General features: G+C 44.8%; 1 protein-coding gene across 1 annotated transcript in view; it reads right to left on the reverse strand.

The window, feature by feature from the left end:
- LOC144820062 (uncharacterized) overlaps positions 1-18,343 on the reverse strand; it is a 226,705-nt gene that overhangs the window by 89,195 nt on the left and 119,167 nt on the right. The window contains 2 exon segments of the mRNA XM_078677717.1: positions 12,385-16,862; positions 16,864-17,823. Of these exon segments, the coding sequence (XP_078533843.1) occupies positions 12,385-16,862; positions 16,864-17,823 (5,438 nt within the window).

Consider the following 18,343-nt stretch of genomic DNA (forward strand, 5'->3'; position numbering starts at 1 on the left):
GGTGGATCAAAAACCCTTTGATTTCAAAGATCGTTTGGCTGTTTTACAGGACTTAAATGAAACAAGAAGAAGTCTGAGTAACACGATACAGAAGCCAACGACCACTGAAGAGAAACCACCTGTCCCAGGAAGACCTGTCTGGATTCCAAAGATTGGGGATCTAGTCAGGGAAAAGATTGCGGTAAAGAAGGAATTTGGGCCTTCATACAGAAAAGCAGTACCTGTCTTAGCAATCCACGGAACAAGATCAGTATTACTACCGCCCCTTGCTGGTAAAAGGGAGAACAGAGTTGTGTCCATTTACCTGGTCAAACTACATCATGTGGCCGATAATAAGTAGTAGGCCCAGTGGGACTCTCAAGAAGTAACAGATGACCAAATCTTGCTACAATCCAAGAGGTTCAAACTGAAAGACTTATCATGTTTGATAAACCTGCAGTAAGAAAAGAATTACTATGCAACAAAGCAATGGAACTTGTGCCTCTTGAAACCCAAATAACAGTTCATCAAGAAACTCCTGTTTACAATGATGTAGCCTCTGACTATACCAATATGACAAAGAACGAAGCAGCTCCGAGGATTAATAACAACCCTGATGCAATTCCATCATCATGGCTATTTCATCAACTTTGATACATTTTCTGAGGATCCCAGTGAACCTGAAAATACGCCAGCAAATAAAACTTTCAAAGAAAAAATAACTGAATTCTTTCATCAACTTGAAAAAACATATCTGGTTTCGTCATGGGTTGAATTTTGGATTCTGTTAGGCGTACTTTTCCTCCTTCACATACTGGTGTTAAGTTTGGGAAGGATGATAGATGGAAAATACAGTACAATGGACCCAGCAAGTAAGAAAATCAACTTGCTCCTGAAACCTCACAAATCATCTTATCGTGAATGAAGAGACCTCTCATCAGTGAACATCACAGCCGTTCCTATACCTGGTGGTATAGCATGGGACAGAACTGATTATGACATCTATGGCCCGGTGGAACTGCTGAAGATTCTACACCAGTTTAAGGTTTCTTTTAGTGACTTTGTATCACCCAGCACATTTTCTGATGATTGGGACTTTGAAACTGTTAATGATAGGATGACAGACTTAGAAATGTCAGCTAAGTTAACAGAACATGAATACTTAGAAGGTTTAACAGATTATTCACAAATGTATTGTTTTAATCATTATGGTCACCATTATTTGCATAAATCTGCAAACCCTAGAAATGTTTTTACTTATAATCAATGGGAACATTGTCCAACACCACCAAAGGGTAGCTCAAAAAATTTTATGAAAAGTTTACGTACTTCTCAGGGTTTAATGTTACAAATCCAGAAACTTTTTATTTCAAAAATGTGAATAAGACAGGAATGAAAACAATGTTGACCAATTCAAAACAAATTTATTATGCAAACTTTTATGCTCAGCTGTCTACATTAGGTTTTGACTTTTGGAAAGACAACATTGAGACAAAAACTGTCTGGGGCACAAAAGACTGGCAGGTGCAAGGTTTACAAGCCCTGTTCAAGGCCTGCATTATACCAGAACAAATAATGTTTTTACATTACACTGTTCAACAAACTTCTTGTCTTGGCCTGGCTAAGATAAAAGATATAAATAAACCGTCTGTACCTAAACCCACATCTAACAGTAATGATACTACAGAAGAGGAGATAGACGTATCCTATATTTTGAAACAAAACAGAACTAATCTTGATTGGAAAAAATGGTTAATCTGGCCCACAGACACGAAAAACTGTCTAGATAGATTCCTGAACAAAACACAAGGGTTCACAGATCCAAGATATTCCCAGAGAATGAATGAATGAATGAATGAATGAAAGTGGATTTATAACAGCGCGAATTGCTGCCCTGAGGCGTCCAAGCGCTAGAGGAACCAGTTGGTGGGGTGAGTGAGGTTGCAGACCAGGAAAAAAGGGAAGGAGAACTGAGTTTTTATTGAAGAGAATTGAACAGGTGTGTTTTTAGTTGTTTGCGGAAGGAGACGAGGTCAGGGTTGGATCTTAAATGAGACGGGAGGGAGTTCTAGATCTTGGCGGCGTTGAAGGCAAACGTCCTTCCACCCGATCTAGTCCTTTTGACTCTTGGGACTGTTGCCATGAAAGCCTGGCTAGATCGCAGGTCTCTACCTGGACGATACTGGTTTAGTAAACTTCGAGTAATTAAAGGTCCCGAATCTCAGAAGGCCTGGTGAGCAATACACATTGCCTTAAAAGTGACTCTCTTACGCACTGGGAGCCAATGAAGGCTGGTCAGTGCCGCTTTAACTGACAGTCTGCGAGGGATCTGCAGCAGAGTACGGGCAGCGCAGTTTTGTACAAGCTGTAATCTCTGTAGGGTGTACTCTGGTGCACCCAGATAGAGGACGTTGTTGGAGTCCAATCGTGACTGTATCAGGCCCTGTATGGCTATCTGCTTTGCCTCCATTGGGAGCAAAGGAAGAACTTTCTTCAGTGTCCTAAGCAATCCAAAGCAGGAGGCTGAGAGCTTTGTGACCTGGGTGTTGAGTGAGAGACTCCTGTCCAGCCATACCCCTAGGCTTTTGATGTTATCCTTCGGAGCCGGGGGGGGGGGACCTAGACAGGTGGGCCACAGTGAGTTGAAGAAGGTGGGGTCAGCAGGGCCCAGAAGCATAAGCTCCGTTTTGTCACCATTAAGTTTAAACGATGACAGAGTCATCCAAGACCTCACCTCCTCCAGGCATTCCGTTAGTCCACCTGAAAGTGGCTGGAGAGCCTCCTGCGCTAATGAGACCACCAACTGGGTGTCGTCCGCATAGGATATGATCTTGACTCCATACGGACGAACTACCTCAGCCAGTGGCCTCATGTAGATATTGAAAAGCGCAGGGCTTAAAGAGGAGCCCTGGGGGACTCCACACTTCAGGGGAATGCTAGAAGACACTGTCTGTCCATCAAACACTTGGAATGACCTGTTGCTCAGAAAAGATTTTAACCAGAGCCAGGCCTTGTCCACAATGCCGACATTCGAAAGACGGTTCAGTAAGGTGATATGACTGACCGTGTCGAACGCCGCGCTGAGATCAAGGAGGATCACTGCCACTGATCCTCCCTGATCAAGAATTTTCCTGGACTCCTCGATGACCTTTAGGAGGGCGGACTCTGTTCCGTGCTTAGGTCTGAACCCTGTCTGGGTGGTGTCTAACAGCTGGTTATCTTCAAGAAAGCTGACCAGCTGGAAATTGACGTACCTCTCCACGATTTTACTCACCCACGGGAGCAGGGAAATAGGACGATAGTTGCCAAAGTCCGATGGGTCCAAGTTAGGCTTCTTTATCAGCGCTTGGACCATCGCCCGTTTCCAGGCAGGAGGGACAATGCCAGAGGCGATAGAGGCGTTTAGAAGGTTCTTGATGATTGGTAAGACAGTCTGAGATGCTAGCAGCATGACTTCAGGGGGTGCCGGGTCAGTTGGAGATCCAGATTTTACTTTCCGAGCCATGGACTCTAAAACTTCGAGATCCATGCAAGGAAAGTGGTCAAGCATGGGTGGAGAGACTGGAACGGAGTCTGTCGCCCTGGTTTTATCCTGAGTTAACAGAGGAGTGGTAGTGCTGGGGAAGGAAGCGTATATTTTATTTACTTTGGCCGAGAAAAATTCAGGCCGGTCATTGCATTGGGAAACAGACTTTTCCTCCAAAGCACTTGGGGGAGGGGGTTTTGTAAGTTTTTGCAGAGTTTGAAAGATTTCCCTAGGTTTAGATTTTGCAGCTAGGATCTTGTCAGAGATTTATGCCGCTTGAGCAGCTTTTACTTCCTTTTTGTAGGCTTTTATTGCCTCTCGATATCGAGTCTTTTCCTCCATGGAGTAGTCTATACGCCATTTTCTTTCAGTTTTCCGGCATTGGCGCTTTTTATTCCTGAGGGCGTCCGAGTACCAAGGTGCTGTTTTATGGAGACGTTTTACCGTTAATTTCTTAAGGGGGAGGATGGTTTCGAGAGAGTGCAGGATCCAGTTTTCGTAGGCCTAGTTTGCCAGACATGGATCCTCATTATTAGGGGGAAGTTCTTTCATAAGTTTATTTTTCCATTCATCTGTTGGTATCCGTGCCCAAGATCTGGCATGTCTTATCGTCGGTTTTACCCGAATGGATTTCTGGGTAAACCAAGTAAAGGTCACCAGAGAGTGGTCAGTCCATGGGAGGGGGAGCGGAAGCCCAAGCACAAAGTCCTCACAGTTACTGAACACTGGATCTAACAGGTGTCCCTTCACATGTGGAGAAGTGTGGCTCAGTGGTTAGAGGCGGCAGACCCGGAAGCTGAGATCAACCGTGGACCAGGGTTCAATTCCCCGCCTCGGCGGGTCTCGGGCTCAAAATTCCATGGACTCGACAATTCTCGCTCTGGTGCCTACTCAACTCACGGGGTCACACTCTGCGACTCTGGGCAATAGCTTGCTTAATCTCCACTACGGCCCCTCGCGGCGGGATGCCTGGCTTTCACCTTGTGGACACCCTGCCGGGGTTTCTCACAGGGGAATACCAGGACGGGTTCCCTAAGCAAGCGCCGGGACGCTTACGGGCAGCTGTGCGCTTTACAAGTCCAACACATTTACATTTACATTTACATGGGTCAATGTTTTTACTCGTTGGATAAGTTGCAGCGCGGCCAGGTCATCGGCTAGTGTAGTAGCCGTGGGATCCAGCGGTGAGTCAAAGTGAAAGTTGAAGTCGCCTAACACAGTATAGTTGGCGGCAGCGCTAATGCGTGGCGCCACAATTACTGGTAGGAGATTATGAAATTGTTTAGGGGGGCCAGGTGGGCGATATATCAATGTGCCCGAAAAACAGTGGTTGGGAGAAAACTCCAGCGAGAAAGCTAGGCTCTCACAATCTGGGATGGTTTCCGGGATGAGTCTGCAGTGATATTGTTCTTTAAAAATAATTGCTAGCCCTCCACCTCTACCCTCCGGACGATCTTGTCGAATGATTTGAAAACCCGAGAGGAGGGAGGTTACAATGGCAGGGTCGGAATCGAACGTCAGCCATGTTTCAGAGAGAAACACTGCGTCCGGCATACGCTCTTCCAATAGGAAAGAAATTTCCACCTTATGTTTTGGCAGGGATCTGCAGTTTAGTAGAAACATACAGTATTCCTGCTTCGGGGTTTTGGTCTGCCACAGGTTAAGAGGGATGTTGCATTTTGGGCAAATGGCTGGAAGAGACGTTGCCTCATAGCGATACATTTCACAGACCGGTCCCGAGGACCTCATGCCATGAAAAGCGTCTGCGCTGTAGGCTATAGTCTGTTTGGCATGAGATGTAGGGGACGTGGCCCCTGGCCCGGACTCGGCGCGGACGAGCGCAGACGAGCTTGCCTTATGCGCGCCTTCGGCATGCAATCGTCGCGCCCGCTGCGCTCGTCCGCTGCGCTTCCTGTATAGACACATGTTTTATAGGAGGCAGGAGTAGAGGAAGGTGGGCGTGGCCTGTGTCCTGGTCAATGGCGGCAGGGAAACAAACAAACACTCGCCGGTGGCAGCGTTATGCTCAGCTGTCAGAGGGGGGTTCGTGGCAAGAGCGTGGTGCTCAAGGGCGGTGAGTGCAAATGGTTAAAAACACACACAAAGCAATTAGCAGTTTTAAAAACGCAATTCGCGCTACTCCCGGCTCAAGCCTCAGGAGGTTCCACAATTAGTACAGGCAGCGCTTGTAGTCAGCGGGCTCTATATACCGGGTGGAGAGGAAGGTGGGCGTGGCCTATCCAGGTGGGCGTGGCCTGTGTCCTGGTCAATGGCGGCAGGGAAACAAACAAACACTCGCCGGTGGCAGCGTTATGCTCAGCTGTCAGAGGGGGGTTCGTGGCAAGAGCGTGGTGCTCAAGGGCGGTGAGTGCAAATGGTTAAAAACACACACAAAGCAATTAGCAGTTTTAAAAACGCAATTCGCGCTACTCCCGGCTCAAGCCTCAGGAGGTTCCACAATTAGTACAGGCAGCGCTTGTAGTCAGCGCGCTCTATATACCGGGTGGAGAGGAAGGTGGGCGTGGCCTATCCAGGTGGGCGTGGCCTGTGTCCTGGTCAATGGCGGCAGGGAAACAAACAAACACTCGCCGGTGGCAGCGTTATGCTCAGCTGTCAGAGGGGGGTTCGTGGCAAGAGCGTGGTGCTCAAGGGCGGTGAGTGCAAATGGTTAAAAACACACACAAAGCAATTAGTAGTTTTAAAAACGCAATTCGCGCTACTCCCGGCTCAAGCCTCAGGAGGTTCCACAATTAGTACAGGCAGCGCTTGTAGTCAGCGCGCTCTATATACCGGGTGGAGAGGTGGAGAGACAACATCCAGGCATAGTAACTATTTACAGTGTAGGAAAGCTATGCCTTGAGTGGCTAGAGAAATCTACACTTTCAGAAATCAAACAACACTTATCTTTACTTAAAGAAGGCAATGATATGCAAGATTTCTTAATGGGGCCTCGCAAACCACGTCAAAAATGTTTCATATACGCCGGTATATACGCTGCGTACCTAGAAGCTTGGAAAATAATGCAAATGGAAACTGCAGAAAGAATACAAGAAATTGATTGTATTAATTTAGAGAAAACTCTCTCTGTAGTGGACAATGGGTTAACGACTCGGTCCTCCAGAATATATTCTTTGGACAGCATTGTATCTTCTGCAATTGACATAAAAGAGCAGGACTTGCTAATGTTACAACATGGCCAGTCTCAATTACGTTCTATAATGCAGCTAGGCTGGACGTTACAAAATCTTTGTTCAGGCTACGTGCCATGGCGTCTAATCAACACAACATCATTATCTTCTGTATTTAACCTTACAGATAAACAAATCTCTTTGGCACAAAGAGGAGCAGACTCTACGCTGTTGAGCATTGAAAAACTGGAAAGATTACCATTGACAGTTTCTGAGAAGCCTATCATTGAATGGATAATACATGGCACCATCACAATACCAGTGACGATTTTCCAATTTCAGTGTTGTCTACAGCATATACCAGCGGGCCTGTATGAAAGGTTGGGTAAAGAATGCATTAAGTCGACCTCGACTTTACCTTACACACTCAAATGTTGGAATGGGGGAAAGGAGCTATTCCTTAGTGGTAAAGAGTGTAAGAACTCACTAAATTGTACACTTTTGTGCCAAGGTATTAATTTAGACAGAGCATGCGAAGGTTCTGTAAATAACCTTTCATGCCACCTGCACGGTTCACCCTCCACAGTGATAGAACCGATTTTCAGGCAGCTATCCAATGGCAGCTATGTTATGCTCAATGACCACAGCTGTTGTGGCATGTTGCCAGGAAAAGCGTATCTGTTTAGTGTGTCATCCAGGGTCACTTGTTGTATACAAAGAGCAAGACAGACAGGGAGACGGTGTTATGGCCTTCACTGAATATCTCTTCTATATGAATTGATACTTTAAGCAGAATGAAAGTCATTCTTTTGCAAAAAACTGTGCCACTGACCTTGTCTAGAGAAACGTATGATCTGCAAGTTGCAAGGACTTCTGCAGAGATACATGCATTATTATCAACAAACTGCCAGTACATTTCGCAGAAATGTTAGGTCAAATCTTAAACATGTCTGACACCAGAGGCATTGCTCATGTATTTAAAAGGTTTTTTTCAGGACTGGTAACACCATTTGAAGCAGTCCTCCGCATTTTTCCAAATTTCGTGCACTCTGTGTTCGGCAGCCTGCCTCTCATCTTGGGACTCGTAGCAGGAATTCTATTTTTATTCCTTCTGCTCCGATATGGCAAGTCCAGTCACCAGTGATACCCAGGCTACAATGGAACAAGCCCTCCTTGCCATGAGCGCATTACACAGATTCTTGGCTTGGCTCGTTTAAGAGATCTGAACACCACTTGGTTCCTTTCGTTCAGACCAATCTGGCAAGATTGCATCTTACCTGTTCTACGATGCCTGCTTTGCGGAGAAGAATGCATGTTGGACACTTGTTTTACACTTCCATCAGTCCTACCATCGGATGATGACGCTTTGCTGGGTCCGGTAACGACTCATTCATCGTGTTGCCTCCCCAGCAGCTGCCAATTCTGATGATGGCATTCATTGAGGTCTCACCGGCAAGTCTAACTGAGGGTGAGATACGTGACACTACAGGCACACAGGTACCACCTACTGCGGACATTGCTAATGCATCAAACGCTGATGGTGAGGATCCTCATCTATGCACATTTGACCTGCTAACTGAAGTGGCTCCACTTTCGCCTACTATGTTAGACAGTTTCTTTGCCAGCCTAGACAATCTGATGTTTTCTCCTGACTCTGAGAATAAATTTTGATTCATGCACACAGCATTCCCTGAACTCTGAAATTCGGCCTTCGCTTTTTTAAAAACAAACCGTCTCACAATTTGAACTTTTTTCAAAATAGAACTTTTGGCACAGGGTAATCTGCTTAAAGTAGAACTATTCTTAGAGAACAAAATTTCTTTTGAAAACTTCCTAATGGCAATATTTGGCCTTGTCCTAAAAAACAAAACAGTTTAAATATTATGCTATGAGATGGTCTCGACCTTTTTCTTTCTATAACTTAAGAGACATTTCATGAATGTAATTTTGTATTTCGTAAAGTTAGAATGTATGCTCTCATAATATGCTTCATATCTATTGAGACTCATTTTTTATTTTTCATACAGTCTATACTCTTTTCATGTGAACAAACCTTTTCAAAAGCAATTAGTATTTTGGGTGGGATTGTAAACACTTGCCTTAGATACGTTGAGTGCTTATACATTTAGTCTCATTGAAATTAATATCGTGGAGTGGGTGTTATGTGCGAATCTAGGACCCTGGTTTTTGTAGGGATTTTGATCGCTGAGGATCTTTGTCGTCTCAAGGTGGTGCACATACAATCCGGCTAGACTGGGGGCACAAGTGCTCCCCATGCTCGTGCCGTGCCTCTGGAACCACTGTCAAAATTTGCGGGTGCATTCCTTAGATCCTTAGTACAAGCGACCAACACGTACTTGAGAGACACCAAAGCTGTCCTACAGTTGGTAAAAGAGATAACTTTTGACCCAGAACAAGACCTCCTCATGGGTCTAGATGTGGAGAGTCTCTACACGAGCCTCCCCCACCAAGAAACCCTCGACATAATAGAGGAAGTCCTTTTCAGCACACCGTGGAAATACCACACACCCAGACAGGTGGTACTTGAATGCATTTCCTTATCACTGAAGAGGAACTACTTCCAGTATGAGGATACATATTACTTACAGAGGCACGGCACGAGCATGGGGAGCACTTGTGCCCCCAGTCTAGCCGGATTGTATGTGCACCACCTTGAGACGACAAAGATCCTCAGCGATCAAAATCCCTACAAAAACCACGTAGTAACGTGGAAGAGGTACATCGACGATGTGCTTGTGATTTGGAGGGGCAATCAGGACTCGGTGAACCAGTTCATGATATGGCTAAACCAACAAGATCGGTTCCTCAAGTTTACTCACACTGTTTCCAAAGAGAACCTTGTGTTTTTGGATTTAAATATCCATCCCATCGATGGAAAACTTGAGACGAGTACCCATTTCAAACCCACGGCCAAAAACAGCCTGTTACTTTACGACAGCTTCCACCCGCGCCACCTCCGCGAGAATCTACCCTATGGACAATTCCTCCGACTGCGACGCAATTGCAGTAACATCGATGATTTTAAATCTCAGGCAGCAGATTTGGAACACAGACTACTGAATAGGAACTATCCTAGGACCATTGTAAAGAAAGGCCAAAAGAGAGCCCGCAATAACAACCGCGAGGCTCTACTTGAAGAAACAGAGAAAAAAGATCCTGACCGTAGACCGATTTGTGTAACAACATACAACACTAACTCCAACCGCATTACCAAAATTGTAAATAAACATTGGAGAATACTGAACTGTGGTAAAATTGCTCTCAAAACCTATGTTCTCGCATAGGAGAGGTAAAAACCTCAAAGATATGTTGGTTCACACCAGACCTAGAAGTATAGGGCCCACCACACCGGCCAGACTCACATCAGTTGGAGGCCACCACCCATGTGGTTCATGTGTATCCTGCCAATACACACAGAAGAGCCGCACCTTCACATTCTCTAATCAGACCACTTGGGAACAACGCTCGTTCACTAATTGCAATAGCCGCAACGTTGTCTATCTAATCACCTGCCCATGTGGAAAAGAATATGTAGGTATGACTAGCAGACCAGTGAAAATTCGCATGGGTGAACACCGCAGCAATGTACGCTGCAAAAAAACTACCACTAAAATGGCGACACATTATGTGACCAAGGGACACAGCGTCCAGGACCTAAAATGGACAGTCATTGAGGCCTTCAACAGTGAGAAGGACCTTCTAACGAAGGAACAACGCTGAGTGCACCGGCTGGGCACACATCAGACAGGCCTTAATGATGATATACCCTGGTCCCAACTTAACTGCTAAATCAACTGCTGAGTAGTTCAAGTACCATCCCCTGGTACCCTATCAAAAACAACGATAGCAATACCACGAGCATTTCTTCTGTATCCTCTGTATATAGCCCCACCAATGTGAAAAGCTTTACCCCCAACCTAATACTTTACTGAACTCCATAATCATATCGAAACATTAGTGGGTTCCAAGACAATACAGGACACCATTATGGACAGGGTGTAGCTTCCTGATAATAGGCCAAAAGCCCACCCGGGCACCTGTGTAGCTTTCTGAAAAATAGGCAAAAAGCCCACCTGGGCACCTATATACATAAATACGGTTTGATACACCCTGGCAGGCCTCCCTTTCGGCCGGTCCGCCTTTCGCGCATGCGCGGGAGTCTAACACTTTTTCCGCGCATGCGCAATCAGCGGCCGCGCCACAGCCCATGTGCAATGCGCGATAGGTAGTGGCTCTACCGGAGCCGTCGTTCTACTGCCTCCCGGTCCCCGATATCGTATTAATACGATTGTGGGACATAGCGGCCCGGAAAGAGAGATGTAGGCAATCGCCACTGCCAAAACCCCAGCTAGATTCTACTTAACTTTGACTAACTAACAATGGCCACCTCACTTACCTACTCTGATGACCCGGCTTTCCCAGCACACGTATCTCGACTAAAGAGTAATTAACCAATTAAGCTGAGTCATTAACATCACTATAAAAGCTCCGGTCCAAGCTTCCATCCTCACAATCACGGAAGCCACGGACAGAGGAGGAAGCACCACGAGGCTGGGGGTTGAGTAAGTACGGCATAGCCGGAATGGACAACCAGAGGACCTATTTGCTTTAAACCCCACTTTTTCCTGAAAATAAGCAGACATTCCAAAACAATAGATATTTTCTTCGTTTTTTTCCCCATTTCCTTCCTACTTGCAGCTGGACCCTGAAATACCCTTCTGTCCAGATTTGGCTCATGGGGCACCGAACCCCTCGTTGCCAAGTATGTATCTATAACCTTGCGCATACCTTCCCTAGCTGCACTACTGTACTGTGTTTTGACTGTGTGAGTGCTTTGGTGTGGTTTACGTGTGTAACAATGTTTGGTTAACCATTCCATGACGAATACTGAACCTCTTGCAGGACACTTAGCAGCATACTCCTGCATTATATGTGTTAGTTTCTTTCTTTTTTTCACAGGTATCTCAGAGCGAAGCGCTTTGGGACCCGCGCACTTGTAACACCATGCTCTTGTCTTTCAGGCATACGATCACAGTATACTAGTATTAGCAAGGGCAGTGTATTACTATAAAATATATATCTATACACATTGATAAAGACAAATACACCATATTGTATATACACGCACTGTAGAACGACATTAGTGAGTGACAGGGGGATCTGACCCCGGTCCTCACGAAGGGGCATGGTGCCCCGAAACATGTTGACCCGCACAGGAAAGTGAGCCCACTAACCAGCTTGACCTTTCCAAAATCACCCTATTTTTAACAATACCAGCCAGTGCTTATTAAATACATTTTTTCTTTCACTAGGCCAGGTATTTTTTAACATCACTCTATCACCCCTGACCCTACTGACACTCACTCCCACTCACTCACATAGCACCCACATTTAAAAGGTGCTCCAGCGTAGTCGCTTGTCGCAGCACTGCCCCGTCCGGCAGCCGAGCGGGAAGACCCCGATGATGAAGCATGACACCAAGGGCCCTTTTGGTGTGTGAGGGGTATTTTAACACATTTTGTGTATTCTAACAACAACAGGATACACACTAACCTTTTCGGAGGTGGACCTTTCTTGATTACCAGTACCTTTACAAGAGGAGGACGTACCCACCCTGGTGCCACCTAGCACCACCTCTTCCTTCCCTCTCTTTTGATTTCCTTAAGTTTAATAATAATCAGCAGATATATCTATGAGTTGTTCTGTTAGTAATCATCAATTGCTGCTTACCCTTCAGCTTTCTCCTTTACTTTCTCCAGCTCCAGGGTGATGATGCCGGCTGTGGAGTCTTTGCCTGGGTAGACCTTCGTGGATATCTTCTTCTGTTTCTCGTCCACCATGATGATCTTGATGCCTTTTCCCCCCATAAGGTCACTCTTCGTGAGGACGTTCAGGTCCAGCTCGGTCGCCGGGCAGCTTGTATCCTGCATTTTCTTCACATAATCATTGACTTCTTTCTGCTGATCTTCTGTTAATTTATTTTTTGATCCCTCAACTGGTGTCTTTTTCATATCGCTTTTGTGTTTTTGATCAATGAAGAATTGCTCAGTCTTTTTCGTTCCAAGAATTTTGTCGAGGGTTTTACCTGCTTGCTTATTCACTGCTGCTTGCAAAGGCTTACTCACATAACCTCTTAGGCGGCTTGACAGCAAATCAACAAACTTAGTATTGATCTTTTGGGACATCATATCCAACAGTTGCTCTTTCATCATCTCTACAGCTGGGTAATTGCGGCGTCCATCATCCTTATAGTCGGCAGCAGATTTTAGCTCCTCACATTCTTTGACTATAAACGGAATGACTCTATTTTCAATCATGTCTTGAGTTGGGGCAGAATTTATCATCCGCACAAAATCAACAGTTCTTTTTCCGACTTCAACACTGAGCTTGAATCCTTTCAGGATGTCTTCTTTCACCTCGGCCTCTTCCAGGATTGCCAGAATGCCATCTTTCATGGAGTTGAGGTAACTAAAGAATGTTGCAAAGGTGCTGTAATCATTAGCAATATCATTAACAGCAGACCGGCAAACATCTGCCATTAGACTGGTCATCAACTGTTTATTAGTGTCTCGAATCTGAAAATTCAATGGATTTTCTGTTTTTAGGGCCATCTCTGGCACCCCATTGACAACTGTAAACTTTATAAGTGTTTGTTTCAAAGCTTGATTCTGTTTGATGGATTTTGCTATCATGTCTTTAAAGGCTTTTTCAAATATTTCCTTGAAGACTCCTTCGAGGGCTGCATCCATGCCATAATCTAATGCTTTAATAACACTTTGTTTGGCCATTTTTTTACCAGTGTACTTCACTGCCTGCACAAGGTTGTTCTTCATGGCAGAATTTGAGGCGAGGGTTTTAATGGAGTTAGAAAGAGTACTTTTGGAAATGGCAGAGGTGGCTGATGTTACAGATGTTTTAACTGAAGAAACTAGCGCTTTTCCAGAACGAATGATGTAATCAGCAAGAGATGCAAAAGTTTTTGTTCCATTGAGTAGACCTTTTGTCACTTTCATAACAGCCTGTGCTGCCTTTTTAATGAGGCTAAATCCTGCAGTTATGATGGATAGCCCAATACTAATGGCCTTGGATATTGCCCATTGTGCCCAATTGAATGCACCTTTTATCATCCCTTCGATCCCTGATATCATGTCTGATACACCCTCAGAAATCAGACCCATTCCGAACTGACTAGCCGTCCCACAGGTGAAAACACACACAAGAATCCCAGCGAGGACCTGCAAAGCTCCAATTATGAAGCAAATAAGAGCACTGATGCAGAATTCTGGTTTCTTCTCGACTTCAAACACAAAGGACAGGCCATAGTCATACAGAACATTGACTTCATAGGTTGTTATAGGACTGTGATCAGTTGCCAATGAGAAGACAGCCTGGTCCTTGGTAATAGCGTTACTTGTGTTCTTTTGGAACTCAGTTAGCTTTGCAATGGATTTATCGATGTAGTCAATCCAGGACTTGAATAGACTCTTGCGCGTCTGCATTTGTTTTGTGAAGTTGGGATCGGCCCTGTTGTGAGGTTCAAACTTGGCTAAGCAGGACATCTGGCAGGAAACGGTGGTGTTCGTCACCTCAGATACATAGACTTCAATCATTCTCTTGGATTCGTTTAAGAGATCCAAAGCTTTCTGCATGTATCCTTCCTGTCCCAGATTAATTGTAATGTAGGCCTGATTGTAGAGTGAGACGGCACGGTACACCCGATCAGTCTTCTCCCATTTCTTCCAGAATGATAGTGCACCATAATCCGATCCTTTATTCTGAGTGTGGAGGTACATGCGATCCATAGCTTGTTTGATGAAGTCATAGAAGTTATCTGATTCTCCTCGCAGGAGGCTGTCTGCTCTCCTCTGAATCACTTGGCGAAGGTCTCTTTTGAGTTCATTGATGTCTTGGTGTTTATCTATGTCCTTGTCACGTAGTGTGAGCCAAAGAGCCCAGCTCTCTTTTAACGCATTGAGAGCTGAGCGGTAGTCTAGCTTTGTCTGAGAGTAATCAAAGGAGCCACTGTCATTCGATGAATCAGAAGTCTTATAAATATCACGTTGTTCAGCCTTATTGTACTTCCCCTGAAACTCATTGAGATGTTCACAAAACGTCTGAAAGAGTTCTTCTCGCATCTGTACTTCAAAGAGCTCCTCAGTTTCCATCTCGGTGATGTGCGTTTTCTGGTAGTCAGCTCTGAGTTGTCTCATCACCTCGATGGGTTGGTCCTGATAGGATGGTGACAGTTCATCATAGTTTAATATCATCTGGACCATGCCAGGGCTTCCTTTACGGGAGGTCCTGCCAAATATCTGCTTTTCTACCCTCATGTTTGTGGGAAAATGTGTGAGAATCACAAAGAGTCCTCCACATTTATTCACATCTTTAGTGATTTTAACATCTGTGCCTCTTCCACCGAGGTTTGTGTCAATGATAACATCTCCTGCATCAAAAATTCTTGTTTCAATATTGTCTTTATCACTTCTGATGTACAAGGTTATTTTATCCGGCTTGGAAACAGCTTTTAATTCTATTAACTCTTTTTGAAGCTTTTCAGCTGTTTTCACATCTTCGCAGACAACTAATGCTGCTTGGCCCTTGCCCCACTGGCTTGGACTTGTGCGCTCCTTAAAATGGTCACAGATATTTGTAATCCAGGCTTTATGCCCTCCTGTAACCTGTAGAGTTGGTAGCTCAGTCTTCTTAGTATGGCGGTGAGTAGGCATAACATAGCAGGATACTTTGTAGTGCTTTTTAAGAAACTCAACCTCTGGTTCATCCCCTAGGGTCCCAGAGACCCCGAACATGCCAGTACCTTTAGTGTATCGTTGAAGGAAATGGAATTTTGACATGAAGTTGGTGACGTTTGACAGTGGAGAGATCGCCAGCTGGTGCTTCATCTCCAGGAACTGCTGTAAGCCGTCACCCCAGCGCTTGTTCTTCTCAAGCACACCGGTGGCTTTGAAGTCCACAGGGATGATGTTGTGGTATTCATAGATGGGCGAGGTGGACTTCACTTGACTCGTGTCTGTGGCTGATTCTATCAGGTACTCTCGATCCTTCTCCATTACGATTGCCTTCATAGAATTTTCCACAAAGACCTTCATCCTGTCCCGAGTATATTCCTTCAGGTAGGCTGGCAGGAGAATAAAGGTCTCATCCTTATTCTCTTGTTTATCTGGTGGCTGATAGGTATCTGAGTATCTGATTCGTGATTCCAGTTCAGTGACCGCTCCTTCTATCAGATCCTTCTTGCTCATCACCACACAGGCACAGCCACGTTCCAGGAGAAGAATGCTAATTTTGTCATGATCAGATGAGGATTTGTTGTCTGATATGGAACTGATCGCAAATTCAGATGCTTTACCATCCTTTAGCTCATAATATTCAAAAACAACAGCATCTTCAAGAACTTTCTGAAATATAGACAAGAGATCTCGCTGCTGAGCAGGTGCAAGTTTATCCATGAGTTCTTTGATTGGAGAGTCTTGTGGCGCTTGAGTGATTGGCTGATCAGACTCCACTAGGGTGGATTGAAGATTCTTCACATCCTCTTCAGTGAAGAACCCCAGCTTCAGTCCCGGCAATAGAATGTCGAGGGAGGAAAAATGCTCTGATGCGTTTGGCCCCATGACTGCTGCTGCAGCAACTTTGTGAAAGTATTGTGATCCTGTTGCCCAAAGAATGTCATCAGTTTTGGCCTCCTGGATGCGTTGGCAAGTGCACATCTTTGCCCAGATGGCTGCCAGCAGTTGTTCTAAGTGCCGCATTCCTGTTGCCGCATGTGAAAGGTATGTGACTTGGACGCCGCTGTCTAAGGTCATATAGTCCACTTCATCCACAATGGCTATGTCAAAGGTCCGGTCTCCTCTGGTTTTGCCTTTTTCAAACTCTTGTTTTAGAATGTCAGCAGCAAAGTTCCCAACAGTGCCGTACGCAATATCAGCTGCATACGCCTTTTTAATTGCCTTGTCAATTTCTCTTGAGTCAGTACATTCATCTAACCCTGGTGGTGGTACAACGCTGCAAGACACATCGAACATCTTGTAGAGTTTGATCCATTCTTCTTGATCTCGACGGGCAAGTACTGGTGAACTTGTGATCACATCAACCTTCTTCCCACGGATGGCATGAATAAGGGCGAGCATGGCCACGATGGAAGATTTACCCTCTCCAGTAAAGATCTCCAAAAGACAACCATTTTCGTGCAGGGTCTTTAGAAATGAGAAGAGCCAACAGAGATGCGAGTTGAGTCATGCGTGGGAAATAGCCCTCAATCTTCTCTCCTGACTGCGTTACAATTGTCGTGGTGTCCTGAACAGCCACACACAAGCCAATCAAAACATTCACCAGTGTCTCAATATGAGGATTTTCAAAGTTTATTGATTTGATCATATCTATACCTTGTTTCTTCATCTTTTCATCCAGATCTAAGGTTTTATATGCTGGAAGCCGAGCTCCAACTTCATTCAGCAGTTTCTCCAAGATAGACAGAACTTTTTCAGGATAATTGTTTTTCCTCATTTCCGCTAGTATGGTTTTTAGGTCCTTGTCTTTCTCATTCTTTATGTGTTGCTGTAGAGGAAGCATCGGATCCTGGTCCTTCAAAGATGCAATGGTCGTGTTTATTTCAATCTGATATGTCTGCACACATTGAAGGATGGCCTCCACCTTCTCTTGTGAAAAGCTGCTCTCCTCCACCTTCAGAGTGAATTGAACTGCCTGGATTGGTGTCCAGGTTCCACTGAATAATATGTGTCAAAGAAAGTCTTGGCAGGTGCTGGAAAGCTCAGAAAAGACAGATCTTGATAGTTTCCCAGCTAAGGTCTTGTTTATGGTGTACAGTTCCTCTAAGATATGAAGGCGAAAGCGGGATATGTCTTTTGTCTCGTTTGAGGACTGTGTTACCCCCTCTTCTTTCAGTGTTACCTCGATTGTTGCTTTAAGGAGACTCAACTGCTCAGTGAGTGAAATATTCTCAACATAAAAGGCGCTGTCCAAACCTCTGTGACATTAGATTGGTATGTCCTTCTTCATCAGGAACTGGGCTACAAGGTACAGCTGTAGTGTTCTCATCCAGTCACCAATGTCCTGGGATTCCATTCCCTTCTCTTCTTTGATGCTGATGTCAAGCAAGAGCTGTTTAAACTTCTCCTCAACATTATTTTCCTGTAATTAAAAGAAACATATTTTATTTATCAGTTTATAGCCTGAACCAGGTCTCTATTTTACAGAAACAATAGGACCGCTCGATGTCCTTGTGTATCAGCCTTGTAAGTCTGGCATGAGCTCTGTCCTGTCCTAAATAATTAATTGTACTCTATAAAATATTGCTATGGTTTAAAAGTCATGCTTTATTTACTATGCGTGTGTGCCGATCTTGTTATTGTGTAATAAGTCGGTGCTATTGGAAGGTGTAATGTGCTTGCACTTTGATATAAAACATATTCAGAGCCTGTGGTTCTATACATCCTCATCCCTCTGAACTTGCCAGTAATGAAAGTTTGAGAAAATGTAATTGAAACAATTCAAGTTCTACAGTTTTATATCTTTCATAAATTCACATGCTTGAATCATCCCCGTTGTCATAGTGGGAGTCAGGTCAAAAGGTCAAAGCTAGGTTACTGTGACTGAGCAGAGCTCATAGAGACTCTGTATCAAACGACGTACGAAAGCACTCAGAGATATG

This window comes from Lissotriton helveticus, chromosome 2_1 (assembly GCF_964261635.1).
Source record: "Lissotriton helveticus chromosome 2_1, aLisHel1.1, whole genome shotgun sequence".
Classification (NCBI taxonomy): domain Eukaryota; kingdom Metazoa; phylum Chordata; class Amphibia; order Caudata; family Salamandridae; genus Lissotriton; species Lissotriton helveticus.